The 19224-nt window shown below is 35.2% G+C and overlaps 1 protein-coding gene across 11 annotated transcripts in view; it reads right to left on the reverse strand.

Annotated features, from left to right (window-relative positions):
• The window catches only part of ANKRD17 (ankyrin repeat domain 17), a 154185-nt gene that overhangs the window by 65933 nt on the left and 69028 nt on the right, over positions 1-19224 (reverse strand). For 9 of the 11 annotated variants that reach the window (XM_060187843.1, XM_016188361.2, XM_007523547.3 and 6 more), the window contains exons 2-10: positions 15620-15773; positions 11393-11549; positions 10322-10469; positions 9992-10139; positions 8271-8504; positions 4739-4833; positions 2725-2962; positions 1031-1222; positions 395-504 (exon numbers count right to left, since the gene is read on the reverse strand). In XM_060187843.1, the coding sequence (XP_060043826.1) occupies positions 395-504; positions 1031-1222; positions 2725-2962; positions 4739-4833; positions 8271-8504; positions 9992-10139; positions 10322-10469; positions 11393-11549; positions 15620-15773 (1476 nt within the window). Of the gene's footprint in view, positions 1-394; positions 505-1030; positions 1223-2724; positions 2963-4738; positions 4834-8270; positions 8505-9991; positions 10140-10321; positions 10470-11392; positions 11550-11696; positions 11815-15619; positions 15774-19224 lie in introns of those variants that run through there. The other 2 variants (XM_060187844.1, XM_060187846.1) reach the window with 2 other exon arrangements.

Genomic DNA, 19224 nt, shown 5'->3' on the forward strand with positions numbered 1-19224 from the left:
GGTCTCCTAGCAAAGAAGATATATTCCTGCTTTGTCCTATTTTTAGAATTTACAGCCATGTAAATATTGCATAAAGTTTATCAAACTGATTTAAAAAGAGAACAGAAAAATGTTAAAAAAAAAAAATGACAAAATCACAAAAGGCAAACACTAAAATATGAAGTAACAACGCCTTTTATCTATAACTACAACAGAAATTTGATTAATGTCATGTCTGTTTTAAATATGAAGATTTAAACTGTGAAAAGGGGCAGGGATGTGACTGCACGATAGAAATACTACAGACTTCTATGTCTTCTAACTGCCAGTTGTCACCTATAAGCCAGAGCTGTGCAGTGTTCTGATGTATCTCTGTCTCTAATTAAAATAAATTTTAAAAAGTGACACAGCTTACCAAATCTGCTCCTGCTTGAAGTAAGACGTCTGCTACATCAGTATGGCCATTTTCACAAGCATATGTTAGTGCTGTATCCCCTGTTGCTGTTGTTGCATGAACATTAGCTCCTGTTGTAGAAATTAAAAAATAGACTTAATACAAACAGAAGATATAAACTTCTTCTAAATAAGCCATATCTCCTAAAGTTAAGTCAAAATAGCCATGTCCATTTCACAAAATAGAAAACAGTGTCAGCATCTTAATTTAAAAAAAATTTTTTTTTACTACTTGATATTTAAATTACAGATACTTCACAGGGCAATAAAGTAAGTTATTCAAATATACAAAGGTTTATCAGCAATTATTTTTTTCCTCACACACTCAGTGTATGAGAACATCAGAAAAAAATTGACCAAAACAGAGACCAGGTGGTGATGCACCTAGCTAAGTGCACACATTACAGTAAACAAGGACTGGGGTTCAAGCCCCTGCCCCACCTGCAGCGGGAAGGCTCCACAAGTGATGAAGCAGGCCTGCAGGTATCTCTCTATCTCTCTCCCTCGGTATTTCCCCCTTCCCTCTCAATTTCTCTGATTCTATCCAATAATAAATAAATAAAAATAAATGTTAAAAAAGACCCCCAAAAAAACTTACCTGCAGCTAATAAATATTTGACTAATTCCAAATGACCCTCTTGAGCAGCTTCCATTAAAGGGGTGGAACACCCTAGTTCTATATCAGCTCCTGCCTTAATCAGAAAGTCGGCCACTTCGAGAAAGCCTCCACAACAAGCCAGAGTCAAGGCAGTTTCTTGAGTTTCTTCTGTCTGTGCATTGATATTTGCTCCTAAAATAAAGATTCTAGTTATTTAAAGAAAGTCATTAACTTATTCAAGAGATAAGCAAATATGACTGTTTTCTAATAAGCTATACGTTTAAATGAAAATTTATATTACATTACTTAAAAAGTTTCTCCTCCTCTAGGAGGAGGTGGTTAAAAAAAAGGAAAAGAAACTATCAAAACCACATCCGCTTTATTTATATTTGATTTACACAGCTGGAATAATGTAATCATAAGGTACAAATCAGGTGATAAAAGAACTGTTTCCTTATAACAAAGTTTAAAAAATAATTACAATAAAATGAAGATGGTGGAAATAATAGGTAGCATAACCAAGCTATGTCATCTACCAGGCAGTATTGACAACATTTACATGTCTTATTAGCTCCATTCTACACCTAAGGACAGCACTTAACAGGCAATTCACAATTTTTTTTTAAGAAATAATTACCTTTTTTTTATATTTATTTTCCCTTTTGTTGCCCTTGTTTTTTACTATTGTTGTAGTTATCATTGTTAAATAGGACAGAGAGAAATTGAGAGAGGAGGGGAAGACAGACAGGGGGAGAGGAAGATACCTGCAGACCTGCTTCACTGCTTGTAAAGTGACTCCCCTGCAGGTGGGGAGCCGGGGGCTCAAACTGGGATTCTTACGGTGGTCCCTTGTGCTTCGGACACGTGCGCTTAACCCGCTGTGCTACAGCCCAACTCCCTAAATGGCATTTTTAAGACCACTGAAGACCAATGTTTTAAGACCATTATGGAGTTAACACACACAACAATCCTAGATGACAAAACTGAGACACAGAACTTAAGAAACCTGCCTAAAATTATAAAATTTGCAAGTGGAAATATGATTCAAACATTAAGAAGTCTACTCCAAAATCTGTTTTTAGAAGTCTAGATAATTTTTCACTGCAATGAAGTTTTTTTTTTTTTTAATATGTCATCTCTTTATTTTTCTAAACAGAAACCTTACTAACCAAACTGGTAACAGATACAGACAGATGGGAGACTACTTCTATACACTCAAGGTATCCTATTACTGTAAAGTCACTTTCACTTTTCCCAAAGGAGAATTCTACTTGTACTGAGGTCCTTAACAGCTTCTAAAACATACAATCTTGCATCCTCAACAAGTTTGTCTTTATGGCAAGCTTTTTCATATTTTGCTCCATGACATGGCATGAAAAATATTTTAGTAAGATATTCTGCCTAAAAGAATTTACTTGATACATTAGCATGAGAAATGCTGAATCTCATATACAATTCTAAAAAATGAATAACCTTATACCACTCCCAGTTCTGTTTTTATATGAATAGTATATGATAGCTCTGAAAGTTCTATATCAAAAAGGATTATGATTTTGTTTAGCAGCGTGAAAATCATGTTCACAGAAAATAACTTTATCATAAGCTTATGTGACATAACTATGCTATAATCTACTAGAAAAATAAAATAGTAAAATTCAATATTCTAAGATTTTAGAGTCTTAACTGCTAGTTACCTTGGCCTAGAAGTAATGCCACCATTTCTTCATGTCCTTCACGAGCTGCTTCCATCAGTGGTGTATAACCTTCATCATTTACCTCTTCCAGGCTAGCTCCTCTTTCAATAAGTAAAGCCGCAAGTTCCACATGCCCACCACACGCAGCCAAAGTCAGTGGTGACTCAAATGAATCAGCAGGCATGTTCACTTGGGCACCACTGTCAAGTAGTAACCTAGCTACTTCAACATGGCCATCCTAATCACAATGTAATGAAAAAAAAAAACAACAAATAAATTGGCACCAGTAAAATATTTTTGAAAATATAAAAATTTAATTATTGGACAATGAAGTTTACTGTTATCCATTTAAATAAGAATTACTGAACTTAAATTTAAGCACTAAGTAAAGCAGTATACTATTAAGACCTATCTACATTGTTGTAATACGGACTGGCAAAAGAGATTGAACACATGCATAAAGCTGATAACTTCAGTCAAGTTTACTGACTGGGGGGGGGGGGAATCAAGAATAACAAACAAGAGACAACTATGAGATCATAGATAATATCAACATTACATAGTACAAACGTAAATAATAAAATGTGAACACTTTTGTAGAAATGTTAATGGTAAGAAAATTTTAAATTATGTAGCAAGATAAAGTAGACTACTTATTAGAACAGTGGGAAAACTGCATAATTAAGGTAAGGGGAGCACATTATTTATATGGTATTTGTGTTGTTCAATATTCACGAGTGAAATTAAGAAGAAATTATCACTTTCTGTCTCCTTTATCAGTCTCACTTTTTTCTGAAATATTGGTAACTACAAATGTCTCATTTCCCTATTTTTAATCTGATAACTGTACTTCTATATTCTTTTGCTCAGAAACTACAAGGAAATGTAAACATGTTATGTATATTCTTGTCCCAAAGCTTTCCATATTATGGAACTTTAATGTCTTATTATAACTATGGTCAGTGTACTGTTCCTTCAGCAAATACTCAACTCCTACATTTTCCTTACAATCTTATTTGTTTCTATCTACAGTAAGGATTCAATGCTACTTGGCTGACTTTTTCATTTCAGATAAGGAGAGACTCTCCAGTGCTATGGTGTTCCTATGAGATGCTGGGGCTTGAGCTTATACTGCAAACATGGTAAAGTGCAAGCCCTATGAGGTGAACTCTCTCCAGATCCCCTAAAGACCAATTCAAATGTCAGTATTTCAGTAAGACTTTCAATTGTCTGACCCCTACTAACCAACCTGCTAGTTACGTATACAAAATGTTTCACTTTAATTTCTTAATCTACTTCAATTGTGAAATCACTATTCAGAGGTGGCATGATGTTTAAGTTCTTGTCATGAGAAATAATAATCTATTAAAGCTATATACTGTCACTAATATGTCTTATAGACATTATCTTATTTTATTCTCACAACCACCTCCTGAGAAGGGCATTACCTCATTTTAACAGATAAGAAACACAAACCCTTCAGTGAAAACTTGTATTTGTGCAAAAGAATTAATTTTAAAACAAACACTGGCAAGGCAGTAAGGAAAACAAAGTTAAGTATAGTCTTAAATGTCTCCCTGGTATTTTTTAAAGCTAAAGAAAATTTAAAATCCTTTAAGTAATCATTTTTTGAAGATTAGACAAGAAATTAAGTCAACTAATTTCAAATCCACATGGGCCTTTATCTTTAGCATGGTTTTCTCAATAAATCTGTCTATAATGTTACTCTGTTATTACCTCTGTATCAGAAATCATAGTCTGAGATACAAAGGTTTAGAAGTACTACACTACCTACTCCCAAGTAAAAGCTCTGAAAGTTAAATATTTAAAAATAATAATAAAAGCAATTCAGGGCACAGAAAAGTCTATGACAGAGGGGAAATTACACAAAAATAATAATTTAAGCCTGTAATAAACAGAATCTTTGAACCAAAGGAAAGTATTTGTACAGTAGCTCTATCTCCCTCCACCTAGCATATAAATGTACTTCATCTATACACTTCACCAATCTTACCATGCAAGCCTCCATTAAGGCAGTATGCATTTCATCTGTTTTATGCTCTTGATCTGCACCTGCTTCCAAAAGAAATCGCACCATCTCTAGGTGTCCTAAATCAAAAGGATAAAGGTTACTTAGAAATAGTTCTTTTTATTGCTAATATGGTATTTTGAAAAGCTGCATTTAACTTATAACAATAAATGTATAAGCACAACACTAATGTCAGCTACTCGCTTCCCCCAACTGTTAAACACACATTGTTTAAGTAAACTTTGCTTCTATTCCTTGTCTTGTGGTCCAGAAACTACTACTACTAAAAGACTTCTTGTAGGACATCTCTTCCACAACCTTTAAGAGCCCAGGCAAGACACAGTTATTTTATTTGTACTATAAAGTAAATTAGCTATTTGAACTAGAAGCCTGGTGTAATAATAAGTACTGAAGTTTTTCCTATGACTATTTATGTGTCTTAAGTTCTAATTACTATTTCACAAACATTTTAGGAGCAATCTGTTTGTAAATTAGAAAATGCATATATAGAAACATTCTTAAAACAACACCATTTGGATTATATGTATTCATTAATATAGATTTAAACATAGATGCAAAGCCCTAACATATTCATCTAGTTTCAAATTACTTCAGATAATATCTTACAAATAGCTAAAAAAGATCAAGTGTATTATAAAATGAACTGTAGATACTATATAAGAAGCAAAAGGGAAATGACAGCTTTAGAACTCTATTTTGACTGATGTGTAGTTATTTATCAAATAGGACCAAAGAAGTAAATGGTAGAATTACAGTTCAGACAAAACTAACTTTGGTGAAAAAGAGTAGCATCTAACACATCTTGTTCATTGCTATCTATTTCTCTTTCATCTCTGGCATTCTCCCTTTCCAAAGATCAGTCTCAGCCCGAGTTCTATTCATTTCCCAGCTCTTCCTTGTCAACCAATGTTCCAGGAGCTCATCAGAAATAGAGGAAAGAAGGTTCATGTATCTTTGGAAGTTGTAGAGATGTTTACTATCAACTGAGTTCTATTCATACTAGCTCAAATTGATATTCAAATTCTACTAGAAACACATAAGCCCCAGTCACACATGGGGCTACACACAAAGGAGAGAGAAGAATCACTGTATGTAGTAGCACTTTCTAAAAAATCTTCTGACAAGCTGAGACTGAGTAGTTAGATGCAATCACTTTGAAGTTTTTGAAGTATTTATGAAAAGAAGTAAGAGTGGCCCTTGGGGAAGAGGGTGGCCCAAGCTTAATTCCTTCACTTCCAATGAGGTCCAGCTTTTGACCATTTACTAAATGGGAAAACAAAGGATCTCATATGTGGTACCTAATTTTCCAAAAATAAAAATGTTAAGACCAGATAATGAAAAATTGTTTAGATAAGGAATGCTTTAACAATTAAATTTTAGTCTTTTCTGGATCTAGGCAAAATTGTATCCATATTTTAAAAAGAAATCATTCTAATAGACATCACACAACCCTAGTCACACTGAAGTAGATGTGGTCAGGAATAGGGGAGACCCAGCCAAGTCTTGGACGATTTAAAGGACTACTGATTCACAAGTTTATAAAGGGGAAATTTAGCCACTGTGGTGGGTATGTCATTAAAATCTGTACCCTGCCTTGCAAAAGCTATTTCTTGATAGCCCTGGGTGAAGAAATCACCACTTATTTTATGATACAAATAGTATGCTAAAAATGGAGTTAAATACTAAAGTACAGAAATAAAACTGTACAAAATCTGTTTTCAAAAAAGTTTCTTACTTTATATTCACTAATCTGTTATAAAAGTGAAATTGGAAAATGGGGGTTGGGGGGTGGGCAGTAGCTTACCTGTTAGAGCACATGTATTATTATGTAAAAGGACCCATCATCAACCCCCAATTCCCCACCTGTGAGGAGATGCTTCACGAGTGGTGAAGCAGGTCTGCAGGAGTCTATCTATCTCCCCTTCTCTCAACTTCTCTATAACCTATCAAATAAAATAGAAAGGGTCAAAAAAAAAAAAAAAAAAAAGGAAAAAAATGGCCATGGGAGCAGTAGGTTTGTAATGGTAGCACCAAGCTCCAGCTAAAGCCTTGGCAGAAAAACAAAATGAAAAATATTTGGTTCTATAGTACAATTTAGAATCTAGATACTAACTATAGGAGGGAAGGTCAACATTTTTTCCATTATAAATTGCTTTTCCCTAGCAAACGGGTCTTTTCGTATTAACAATATTTCTAGGGTGGGGTCCATGTGGTGGATCACCTGGTTGAGTGCACATTACAGTGCACAAGGACCTGGGTTCGAGCCCCCAGTCACTACCTGCAGGGGGAAAGCTTCACGAATGGTGAAACAGTGTTGCAGGGTGTCTCTGTCTCTCTCTCCCTCTCACCTCCTTCCCTCTTGATTTCTGGCTGTCTCTTAAATAAAGATATCAAAAAAAAAAAAAGAACAAAGTTAAAAAAATTTGTTTCTAGGGAGGTTTACATCGTTAAAAATGTCACATTATCTTCTGTGTTATCTACACGTGCATAGGTGTTTTTTTTTTTCAATTTCAGTCAGCTTATCAAAATGTTATTTTACTGGTAACACTATAAACTTGTTCTTTTAAATTCAACTCCTTCTTTCAGTTTTTCTTCACAAAATACTTATTTCTCTGCAAGTTGTTTTTTGTTCCCCTCCCACCTTGGTTTCATGAGAAAAAGCATGAGCACCTTCTTATTAAGAAATGATTGTGTGTGGTCCAACAGTTGGGGTAGTGGATAAAGCACTGAACTCTCAAATATCTGAGGTCTTGAGTTCAATCCCCAGCATAGCATGTACCAGAGTGATGTCTGGCTCTTTCTTTTTCCCCTATCTTTCGCATTAATAAAGGAAGGAAGGAAGGAAGGAAGGAAGGAAGGAAGGAAGGAAGGAAGGAAGGAGGAAGATGGAGAAAAAAGGAGGGAGGAAGGAGGGAGAGAGAAATGATTGTGGTAACTTAGAAGACTACTGGACAGAATACTTCTGGGTTCAACAATTCTTTTGTGTGAATTAGGCAAAATACTTGACAAGGAGAACCACTATAAAACATACAGTATATTAAAATTAAATTACTAGTTCTGATAAAATGGGAGCAACAGTTATCTCCATTCTCTCCATGCACTCCCACATTTATTTATTTGTTTTATTTATTTATGTGTTTATTGTAATCTTCCGGACTTGACTTCTCTAGGTTAACTTTTTTTGGACAGAAAGATAAGGAGAGATACTAAGCCACTGTCGCTTCCCCCAATGTCTTCTCATTCCCACACGGTGTTCCAGAAACCCAAAACAGGACTGCACAGATGACACTCTCCCTGGTGAGTTACCTCACCTACCTAGTAGTCATTTCTCATTAACAATGAAATATTGTAACTTTAAGAGTTCATATATTATGCTTTGAAAGTCTGAAATACTTAAGTTATACACTACATACTACTAGTATACTTTAAAAATAGTATATGAATAACTATCATTTCATTTGTTAAAAACTCTGTTTAAAAGAAAAACATACTATACCTTTGTAACATGCTAATGTAAGGGCACTCTCTTTAAATTCATTAGAATGGGTATTAATGCCAGCCCCATTTTCTAGCAGCAATCTGGCCACTTCCACATGTCCAGCACTTCCAGCTTCCATAAGCGGAGTATGACCATTTTCATTATGGTCCTCAATACTAGCACCGGATTCCAAGAGCACCTTTACAACATCTACATAGCCTCCAGCACAAGCATATGTGAGTGCTGTATTGCCTGGTTTAATGAAGAAATACAAAAATATATCAACATAAAATGACAAAAAGATCTCAATTGGTTTATAAGGGTGAACTGAGATTACATTCCCTAATACAAACACATGTGCATGTGTGTACATACATACACACACACACACACACGTGTACATGTGATTCCTTTCCTCACTTCGTTTTTTTTTTTTTACATCAACTCCCTAGGGCCTGGAGGTGGTACAGTGAGTAGGATGCTGAACTTGGAAACATGAGTTCCCAAGTTGAACTCCTGGTATCCCATGTGCCTTAGTGATGAGCTCATTCTTATCTCTTGTCTTGTGTTAGTAAACAGAATACTTTTTTAAAGCATCAACTCCCTGGTTTCTCATTTAAAATTGTTGCCAAATGTTTTTGGAAATTCAGATTATCTTACACTTCATTTATTTTTATTATATTTGATAAGATAGAGAGAAATTGAGGGAAAAGGACATAGACGCATGAGGACCATTTCACCACTCTTGAAGCCTGCCCCCTGCAGATGGGAACCTGAGGCTTGAACCTGGGGTTTTTGCATATGGTAATGAGTATGCTTGAGGGTGCCACCACTAGGCCCCAATTCATAGTGTTGTATCACAACTGTAGTTACAAAAGAAATACCAATTCTGAAGCGAACTTCTTTTATGACAAATAATCATGCTTTTTCTAACTTTTGGTTCTTTCTTTTTGATTTATTGTATTTCTTTGACAGAACAAGGGAACAGAGCACTGTGTCAAGACTTGGACTCTACTGCTGCAATCACCTCCTCAGCTGCAGTTTATTCTTGAGAAATGTTTCACAAGCTTTATTTTCTAACTGCAAATTACTCATTACACAGCCACAGATTTCATACTGTATTTCTCATACACTTGTACATTATTTTTGATGCAATTTCAAACACCAAGATTCTACTTTTTTAAATTAATATCAAAAACATTCATCTCATTGATAAAAACTTCCTATTTTGCAAGGGGGGGGGAACAAACTTCCTGATTAAAGAAGTAATCATAAAACACCTTCAAAACAGAATTTGAAGCCCTCAAAAAATATTTTAAAATAAATGTGAAAATCTTACATGAAGGAAATAAGACAATATCTATTATCTATTACTTATTATATGGGACCAGGACCTCCCACCTATGGAATTCCACATTTTTGGACCACTTTTTTATTTTTAATTCATATAGACAGAGATATGGAGTCAGAGAACAGAGTCGCCACAACAGCTAAATTGCCTATGGTGCGAGAGCATCTCCCAACATGGTGCTAGGGCTCAAATGTTGAGATACAGATGTAAGAAATGAGCCTTACATGGCAAGTGAGCTCTCCCTAGCCTTTAATTCATACTTAAGCCATGAATACTTATATAAGTGTGAAGCACTTGTAAGAAAAGAACTAAAAAAGCATCATTAGTGATTATTTTCATGTGAACAGTTATTATAAAAATATAATACTATTTATAACAAAACACAGACCTGTTGAAGACTGTGCATTGACATCAGCTTTATGAGCTAGCAGCAACTTCACAATTTTAACATGTCCTCCATTAGCAGCAGCCATTAAAGGTGTAATGTCGCCTTTAATTCCCCTATCTTCCACATTTGCATGCATTGCCAACAAAACCTTGTAAAAGAAAAATAATTAGAAATTTTCTGCCAAAAATTTCTGAACATATAAATACGTTATATATAGTTATATAATACATCAAAAAGAGTCAATAAATACAAATGTGCTGAATGACTGTTACTACTTTGTTTGTGGGCTACATTAAAAAAAAAAACTATGAATTTTATTTTAATACAAACCTGTGCAAGCTCATAGTATCCAGCAGAACAAGCTAAACAAAGGAGGCTTTCCCCTTCCTCGGTGTGTTCATTTACACTTCGCCCTTCAATGAGTAACTTCCGCACAGCATTTACATCTCCTTCAGAACAGGCTTCTGCTAAGCTGCGGCTAATAGAAAAAGAATAAAGTAATATCTGGATGTTAGATATCTGTACATAACAATTTCAATATGACTCACAACATAAAAGGAAAAATAATTCACTCAAGTTTTAGAAGCTATGCATAAGTCACTGAACTAAAATAAACAGCACTTCAAAATATTTTCAACTATGCAAATAAAAATTAATCCTAATACCTACCAAGGTAGCACAGTTGATAAAGGACTGGACTCCCATGTAAGAAATCATGAGTTCAGTACCTGGCATTACATATGCCAAGAGTGATGCAATAGTTCTCTGCCTCTCTCCCTAACACTGACATAACTCTAGAAAACTAAGTTCTAAAGCTTACATTTCATGTTTCACTATACATTCCATACCATAACTGATTTTACTTACAAGATACTATAGCTTTACTACATAATATCCTAAGAAAAACTTGATTAATATAGTACACAAAAGTAAAGTCCTTCGGACACACAGACATTCAAATTATGAGAATCAGGTCCTATGCTCTTAATAAGTAAATGGGAGTATAAACAAAATCCCATGTATTAGGATGTTTGTGAATATAAACAAGTCATCATATAAAAGATTATTAGTATAGCATCAAAAAGAAAATTATGTTTATTCAATAATAAATAAATTGTCTATTTATTTATTATTGAACAGAGACAGAGAAAAACTGGGATAGTAGGGGGAAATAGAGAGGGAGAGAGATAGAGACACCTGCACTTTCACCATTCGTGAAGCTTTCCACCTGCGGATAGGGACCAAGGGCTTGAACCTGCATCCTTGTGCACTGTAATGTGTGCACTTAACAAGGTGCACCACCACATGGCCCCAGAATAAATGTTCAGTAAATATCAATTAGCTGTTTTTATACTCTTTAAGTAAATGGCTTTGTATTGATCACAGTGAAAATGTCCTTACTTGTCCGACTGCCCTGCATTCGCTGTGCTTTCAGCTCTCATACGGGTAAGTGCAGCAGCAGCTTCATCCAACGCACAACTAACAGATGATGTCAACCTCCGAAGAACTTCGGGATCTGCAAATGCTTTACCATCAGCAGTGGATAATTTGCCAATTCCTATTACATTAATTATACATCAATGCAGATATACCCAAAAGGAAAAACAAAAAATCCAAGTTATTCAACACTATATATCTTTAAGGAAAAAAAAAAAAAAAAAAAAAAAGCAAACAAACCTCACAATAGTACAATGGTCATACACACCGTCTGCTGAAAATCTTCTGGAAAATTACTCATCACCAATTCTCTCACAATCTTGTTCCTTCCACTTGGTTCATAAGTGCTTAACACTGTGACCCTTTGGTGCCAGAAATGGGTCCTTAGCCTATGCTGAGGCAATTAGGAGTCATTATTCTGACTTTAGTTATAGGTTTGGAAGAGAATCTAAGTTCAAAAGTTACTGAACTGCTAAGATATGTGTCATAAGATATTAGGATCACCAAAAAGAGAAAAAGACCACTGAAAATAAGTAAATGTAAGGAGGCAGATAGCAGAGAAGTAAGAAGGCAAGTAATGCAGATAAAGTTAGTTGAGACTCATTAACAGCAATTAGAGCCTAAAGCCAGCACCACACTTAGGAAATAAGCACCTCTGCTTAAGAATTTTCAGTTGGACTACTATCACTTGTGACCAAAAAGAGCACTATTAATGCATAGGTTATATAAAAGACCATATAAGAGAACATTTATTTTCCCCCATATAGATTTTATTTATTTAAAAAATTATATATTAATGGGAGACGCCAAGGCATCACTGTCACATGTGATACTCAGGATTAAACTCAGAACCTCATGCCAATGTTTTATTTACTATGCCACCTACTGGGGCTTGCTGTAATTTGTTTTTTTAAAAACAATCTTAATGATTTACTACTGGTAGACACATTATACCATTTCTATAAATATACTAAAAATAATACTTATAAGTATCATACATAAAAATGTTAAACTAGAAAATTTTACATTTAAAGTTAGTAAACATCTGCATGAAACATAACTTGTTGTTTTTTCAGAAATCACTATAAAACAAGTGCATCATTAAAGTTATTAGTTCAACTCAAGAGTGCTTTACAAGCTGCTCATCAACAAAGCTTTGCAAAAATAAAGTGCTCTCTTATATATAAAGATGTAATTTATTAAGAAGTAAACTCTATGCATCTTTATATTTTAAAAGTTCAAAGGTGATGATGCACAGCCAAAATTAGGAGACTTTGTTCCAGCTTGAAGATGAACATTCAATGTTATGAAAAACCTTTTACAGACTCTATTTGGGTCTATGGACTAGAAATAATGTTGTAATTTGGAGGCATTCAGAAATGTAGAATATGAGATGTAGGTCCCAGGAGTTACATTCCAAAACCTTCATTTAAAAGCACCCAAAGTGATTCAGATGTTTAAGAAATGCTATTTTACAACTAGCCACCTCTTCATGTAAGAGGTCCTGAGTTTGAGCACGAATATAACAGGATCATCAGGAAAAGCACTGTAAAATTCCATGGATGGTAGAGCAGTGCTGTATTTCTTACCTCTCCTTTCCTGCCAGCCTCCCTTTCCCATCCCCTAATCCACAAAAAAAGAGAATGATAAAATTGATTCAGAGAAGATCACTCAATAGTGGCATAGCACATGCATGAGGCTCTAGCTTCATGCTAGAGCCTCATGGGGGGGGGGGGGTTTGAAAAAGAGGGAGGAAGGAAGCTAGAAGCTAGCTTTTATTAACCAAAGTGTAGGGTACTTTGCCTCTAAAAGAACTTTCTTTCAGCTGAAATCTATTTTTATATAAGATCTTTGACCTGGTGCAGGTTACCTCCCCACCACCACCACCACTATTTTTTTTTTTTAATTTAAAAAAGGAGACATTAACAAAACCATAGGATAAGAGGGGTACAAATCCACACAATCCCCACCACCAGACCTCCGTATCCCATCCCCTCCCGATAGCTTTCCTAATCTTTATCCCTCTGGGAGCACGGACCCAAGCCCTGACCACTATTCTATTGCCTATATATGCTGCATCTTCTTAATTGTTATTGGGTTTTGTTGTTGTTGTTGTTCTACCTTTTGAGAACACAAATAACCCTCTTAAATTCAGCCTGTGTCTTCTCTTCTCCAGGACAAACATTTATTGCTCCTCTTATAAAACAATTTGAAAATTCTCATTTTCCTCCAATAAGTTTCTACAGCAACATCAAATTTCTAGTTAATACTAAAACATAGTTGTATTATTCTATGCAAATAGTTTTTTACACTCAAGGACATGACCTTGCAAGTGCTCCTAGTATGTTTTCATCTTATTTGGTCAAGATTCCTCTAATAATCTATTCTGAAACTTTACCTAGGATAGAAATCAAGGTTAGTCATTGAGTTTTTTTACATTTCAGATGTTTTGTTTTAAGATGTTTATTTAAAGGACTATCAAATGGTACGTTACTATTCTGTTATAATAAACTAGTTCATTATATACACTGCATTAAGCCAGGGCAAATCAATATTCACTGTATACTGAAGTCTCCTTTAGAAAAATTAAGGAAATATGTGAATTTTATATGAGAACAGAGGTTGAGACTAACTGTTTACTTATATCTAAGAAATACTATAAAGCAGGAAAGATAGCTCACTATAAGCAGTGTGCCTTGCCATGAATGTGGTCCAGCATCTGAGCTCTGACATCACACAAGAGGTGCTATGGCACCAGAGGAAACTCCAGTGCTACAGTACTTCTCCCTCCTTCTCTCTCCATATCTCTATATAGATGAATAAAGAAGCAGTCCAGGAGTAGTGTTCAAAAGGATCTAGTCCAGGGGGAGCCAGTTGGTGGCGCACCTGGTTGAGCACACATCTTACAATGCACAGGACCCAGGTTGGAGCCCCCAGTCCCCACCTGTAGGGGGAAAGCTTCATGAGTAATGAAGCAGTGCTGCAGGTGTCTCTCTTTCTCTCTCCCTCTCTATCACCCCCTTGCCTCTCGATTTCCGGCTGCCTCAAATAAATAAAGATAATAAAAAATATTTTTTAAAAAAGGATCTAGTTCACACACATACACACACACACCTACGTATATAGTACTACACCCATCATCATGCATATAATCTAATTAAAACATTGTCTCTATGGTACAACATAATGATAAACCACTTCACAGGAATACGAGGATTCAAGACTTGCTTTGTTATCTTTCCCTCTCTCCCTCAGTCTCTATCTTAAAAATGTCACCTTGGAGCACTTAAGTCTTGGTAATGGAGAAAAAAAAAAAGTAAACTACTGATCATAGCATTTCATTTGTCAACCAAAAAAGTTTGTTTCACATATAATTTTGTTTAGATACCTTATTTAATGCACACCTGACTCAAAGAATGAACCAGAGTAACTCAAGTCTGTATTTTGTATATCAGGCATATCACAGCCTTCTCATATTCTGAAATACTAGACAGCACATTAACATGATACTTGGGTTATTTTAACAGTGAGTTTCACTTTGAGTTATTCCAGTCTTTTGACAATTGTGAATAATGCCACAATAAACATTCATAAATGTGAAAGGGAAAAAAAGGCACAATGAACATTATAAAAGGACACTCATTTACAGTCTGAGAACTGAAATAGTTTTTCCTTATTTCATCTCAGTTGAGTACATGCACGTGGAATGACTCAATTTTTTAAGCATTCTGTAAATTTCTAAAAAAGAGAAAGTGCTGTCAGTAATTACAGGGTACAAGTAAATATATGCTCTAATCAAATGTTACATGTAACTCTCTAGAAAGTTCTCTATAAATAATTAATGGGGGGAGCAGTGGCACACCTGGTTAAGAGCACACACTACTAAGTGCAAGGATCTGGGTTCGAGCCCCAGCTCCCCATCTACATGGACGATGCTTCACAAGCAGCGAAGCAGGTCTACAGGTGTCTTATTTTTCTCTCTTCTCCTCTTATCTCCCCCTTCCTTCTCATATTCTCTGTCCTATCCAATAAAAGAGAAAAAAGAAAATAAAAGATATATATATATATATATATTTAATAGGATCAAATACCTAACATCTTAAATATCTAAGATGATATGTTCACAAAATTTTATTAAGTTTACGTGTCACTTTGAAAAATAAGGAAAACATTACAATGTGTAGAATTTACCTGCAGCTTCTAGTAAAGCTTCCAGTCTAGCCTGTGTTTCCGGATCTACTGTCCTGAGGTCTGCACCATCAGCAGTACCTGATAAGAGCAACTTGGAAGCTGTTTCCAGCATTGGGTTTTCCAAATCATCCTGATCTAAAATGAAAGACTCCACCTAGAAAACAATTTAAAAAAAAAATGTTAGAAAACAATAGAATAGAAGGGCAAAGTGGAAAGAGAAATGAAAAGAAGAAAAAGAACTGAAAAATATTTTAGTGCAAATACTAGTGGCAAATGCAATGAGATCCTAAATAAACTCAACAGGGTTTAATAAGCCAACTGTTTAAATAGTACACAAAAATTTATTTTTAAAACTTAAGAATGTAGTCACATGCAATCTCATTTTTAAATCAAAATTATACGCATTCTTTTTAATTTTAATTTGGTAGAGTATGGGGCATTTTTAAGACTCATGCTTGGGCTACAAAACTTTAATTCTGGAAAAGTCCCAAGCTGCATATTTAAGTACTTTATTCTTTCAATAGATCACACATTTTATTATGTGCAAGCACTTAGGTTTGAGGTTCTGGCCATCACATGGAAGCACATGCATAGTGGAAGCCTCACAAGTGGAGAAACAACAGTATGGTGTTTCACCTGTTTCTCACCTTCTATCTAAAAAAGAATCTACTGGTAGTATTGAACTAGTACAGGCCCAAAGATCCAGCAATAAACCTGCTGGCAAAGAAATAAACACTTTGTTCTCAAAATCCCTTCACATACTAATGAAGTGTTGCACTTTCAGTGACTTGATTAAACAGTTATATCTACTAAATCAAAATTAAGCTGCAATAACAAAAATTGTAGTAGCTAATATCCCTACTAGCTTCACATACAACAAACACACATACACACACAACCCATACCAGCCATATACAATTTCTAAAATTCTAATTGAGCTTGAAAGTTTAATTTTTTCATTGGCAACTAATGTCAATTTTTCTTAAAAAGGTTCATTCAATCATTTCTAAGAACATTTGCCAGATAACCACACTGGATAAGCATAGTATTCCTCCTGTAAGTTTATATTCTCCAAAAGCAAAAATGATGTTTCATAGTTAAAAAAAAAAAAAAAAACTTATCTTGTTTCTTAAAAAAGGAAACCAAGATTTTTATTCAAATTTCTAGCTTCCATATACATCATTTGGTAAGGTACAGTAATATTTTAAAGTATTATCAACCCTGTGTATTATTCACACCAGTATAGAGTGAAAGCAACCGATGCTCACTGACAAATGACTGGATAAAGAAGTTGAGGTCTGGGTGTGGGAGGAGGGGTAGCAGAATGGCTATGCAAACAAATTCTTAGGCCTGTGGCTCCAAGGTCCCAAGTTTAATAGCTCTCCCCAATGGAGTGGAAAGTAAATAAAAAGATGAAGAACATATACATGGATAAAATCAGATGGCATCATTTATATGTGGAATCCACAGAACTGAAATACATGAATTTGCCCCAAAAAGGAAAGGGAGAGAAGGAGGGAAGAAGGGGGAGGGGTGGGCTACTAGCTACACCATGATGGTTATCATTAGATGAATAAGGGCACAGGGTGGTGGGTACAGTGTGTAACTAAATCCTTTAATCTCAAAATCTTATAAACAAATATTAAACAATAATGAAAACATTGAATGAGGATTTCATAAAATACTTGCTAGGAGCTGCTTGGTGAGTGGCACACCAGGTTGAATGCACATGCTACAATGTACAAGGATCTGAGTTTAAACACCTGTTCTCTACCCGTAGGGGGAATGCTTCATGAACAATGAATCAGTGCTGCAGGTGTCTCTCTTTTCTGTTTCCTACCTCCCCCATCCTCTAAATCTCTCAGTCTCTTCCCAATAAATAAATAATTAAAAACATTTATTGTTACATCAAGATTATTCCTGATTGTTAAAAAAAAAAAACTTATTGAAGCAATATTAGGTTCAGGGATGAAGCATCACAAACTAAAACTCTCTATACTACAGGTGGGTTAGATAGCATAATGGTTATGCAAAAAGACTCACATGCCTGAGGCTTCACAGTCCCAGGTTCAATCCCCCATACCACCATAAGCCAGAGCTGAGCAGTGCTCTGGAGAGAAAATTTTTTCTGTATTACATTTTGTTTGCCACTGTATACGTAATTTCCAAGATTACTGTACAGTGAATATTTTATTAAAATGGTTGAATGAGTACATGACACTGAAGAGTATTAATAATGATTAATACTACTTCAATTTAGGGCTACAGGCTTGACTAAGGGGCATCAAAATCTATCACTCTTCAGCATGTCACAGATGACACCGTAAAAAGGTGCTAAATTGTAGCTAGGGATGTAGCTCAACTGGTAGAGTCTCAAATATGTGAAATTCCTGATTGGATCCTCAGTGTAGCAAGTGTTGTTGTGATGCTCTACTTTGTCTTTTTCTTTGTCGCACGTGAAACTCTTCAAGAGGGTAAAAAATATATGTTAATGTAATGATTTTAAAAGTAGGAGGAAAAATCTGGATAATGAAATGAAATAATATATGATATGATATGAATAAAACAATAAAAGGGAAGAAAGAAGAGGTTCAAAAAATGAAGCATAAGAGAACTCCCCTTTAATACCAATTTCTCTTTCCCCATATAGGTAGATTCTTATACCACACAGCAAAACTGGTGGAAACTCATATAAGGAGACGCAATCTTATAAAAGAGCAAAAATAAGCAATTCTTTATTAAAGTGTAACTAAATCATATCATATACCTTTCGATATTTTCCCCAGTGAACTAATTCAGATTGAAAAGAAAGGCAGAGGGGCCCAGGAGGGGGTGCAGCCGGTTGAATGCACACATTACAGTTAACAAGGACCCAGGTTCAAGCCCCTGGCCCCCACCTGCAGGGGGGACAGTTCATGAGTGGTGAAGCAGGGCCACAGGCGTCTGTCTCTCTCCCTCACTATCTTCCCTTCTCAATTTCTATCTCTACCCAATAATAAATAAATTTAAAAACAATTTTTTTTTAAAAAGCACATTGTCCCATTGAAATTTAACCCTATTACCTGTGCGGGGAAATGCTTCACAAGTGACAAAGAAGGTCTGCAGGTGTCTAACTTTCTCCTTCTCTATGTCCTCCTCCTCTCTCAATTTCTATGTCTTAGCCAATAAAACAGAAAAAAATGGCAAAAAAAATTTTTGACCCATTTTATTATTTTATTTCTAAGGGAAAAATTCATTTGAATCACAAACACACTATGGAACACTGAAAATGGTCAGAATAACAATCTTGTGAATATCTGAAATATATTCCTTAGATAAAATTATAAACTATATATAATGAAGAGGAGACCAAAGTTAAATCATGACAACTTAAATTGCAAACTATGTTGGTATGTTTTGACTAACCAATTTATAATATTGAACTAGTTTAATATAGAGACCCATCAAAATGGAAGGGACTTAGAAATCTATAGGTTCAATTTCTTGCAACTAATCAGAACAGAGAATGAGGACCATTTCTTAAAAACTGGGTACCTTGGGAGTCGGGCGGGAGAGCGGCAGGATAAGCACATGTGGCGCAAAGTGCAAGGGCAGGAGTAAGGACC

Source organism: Erinaceus europaeus, chromosome 3 (assembly GCF_950295315.1).
Source record: "Erinaceus europaeus chromosome 3, mEriEur2.1, whole genome shotgun sequence".
NCBI lineage: Eukaryota > Metazoa > Chordata > Mammalia > Eulipotyphla > Erinaceidae > Erinaceus > Erinaceus europaeus.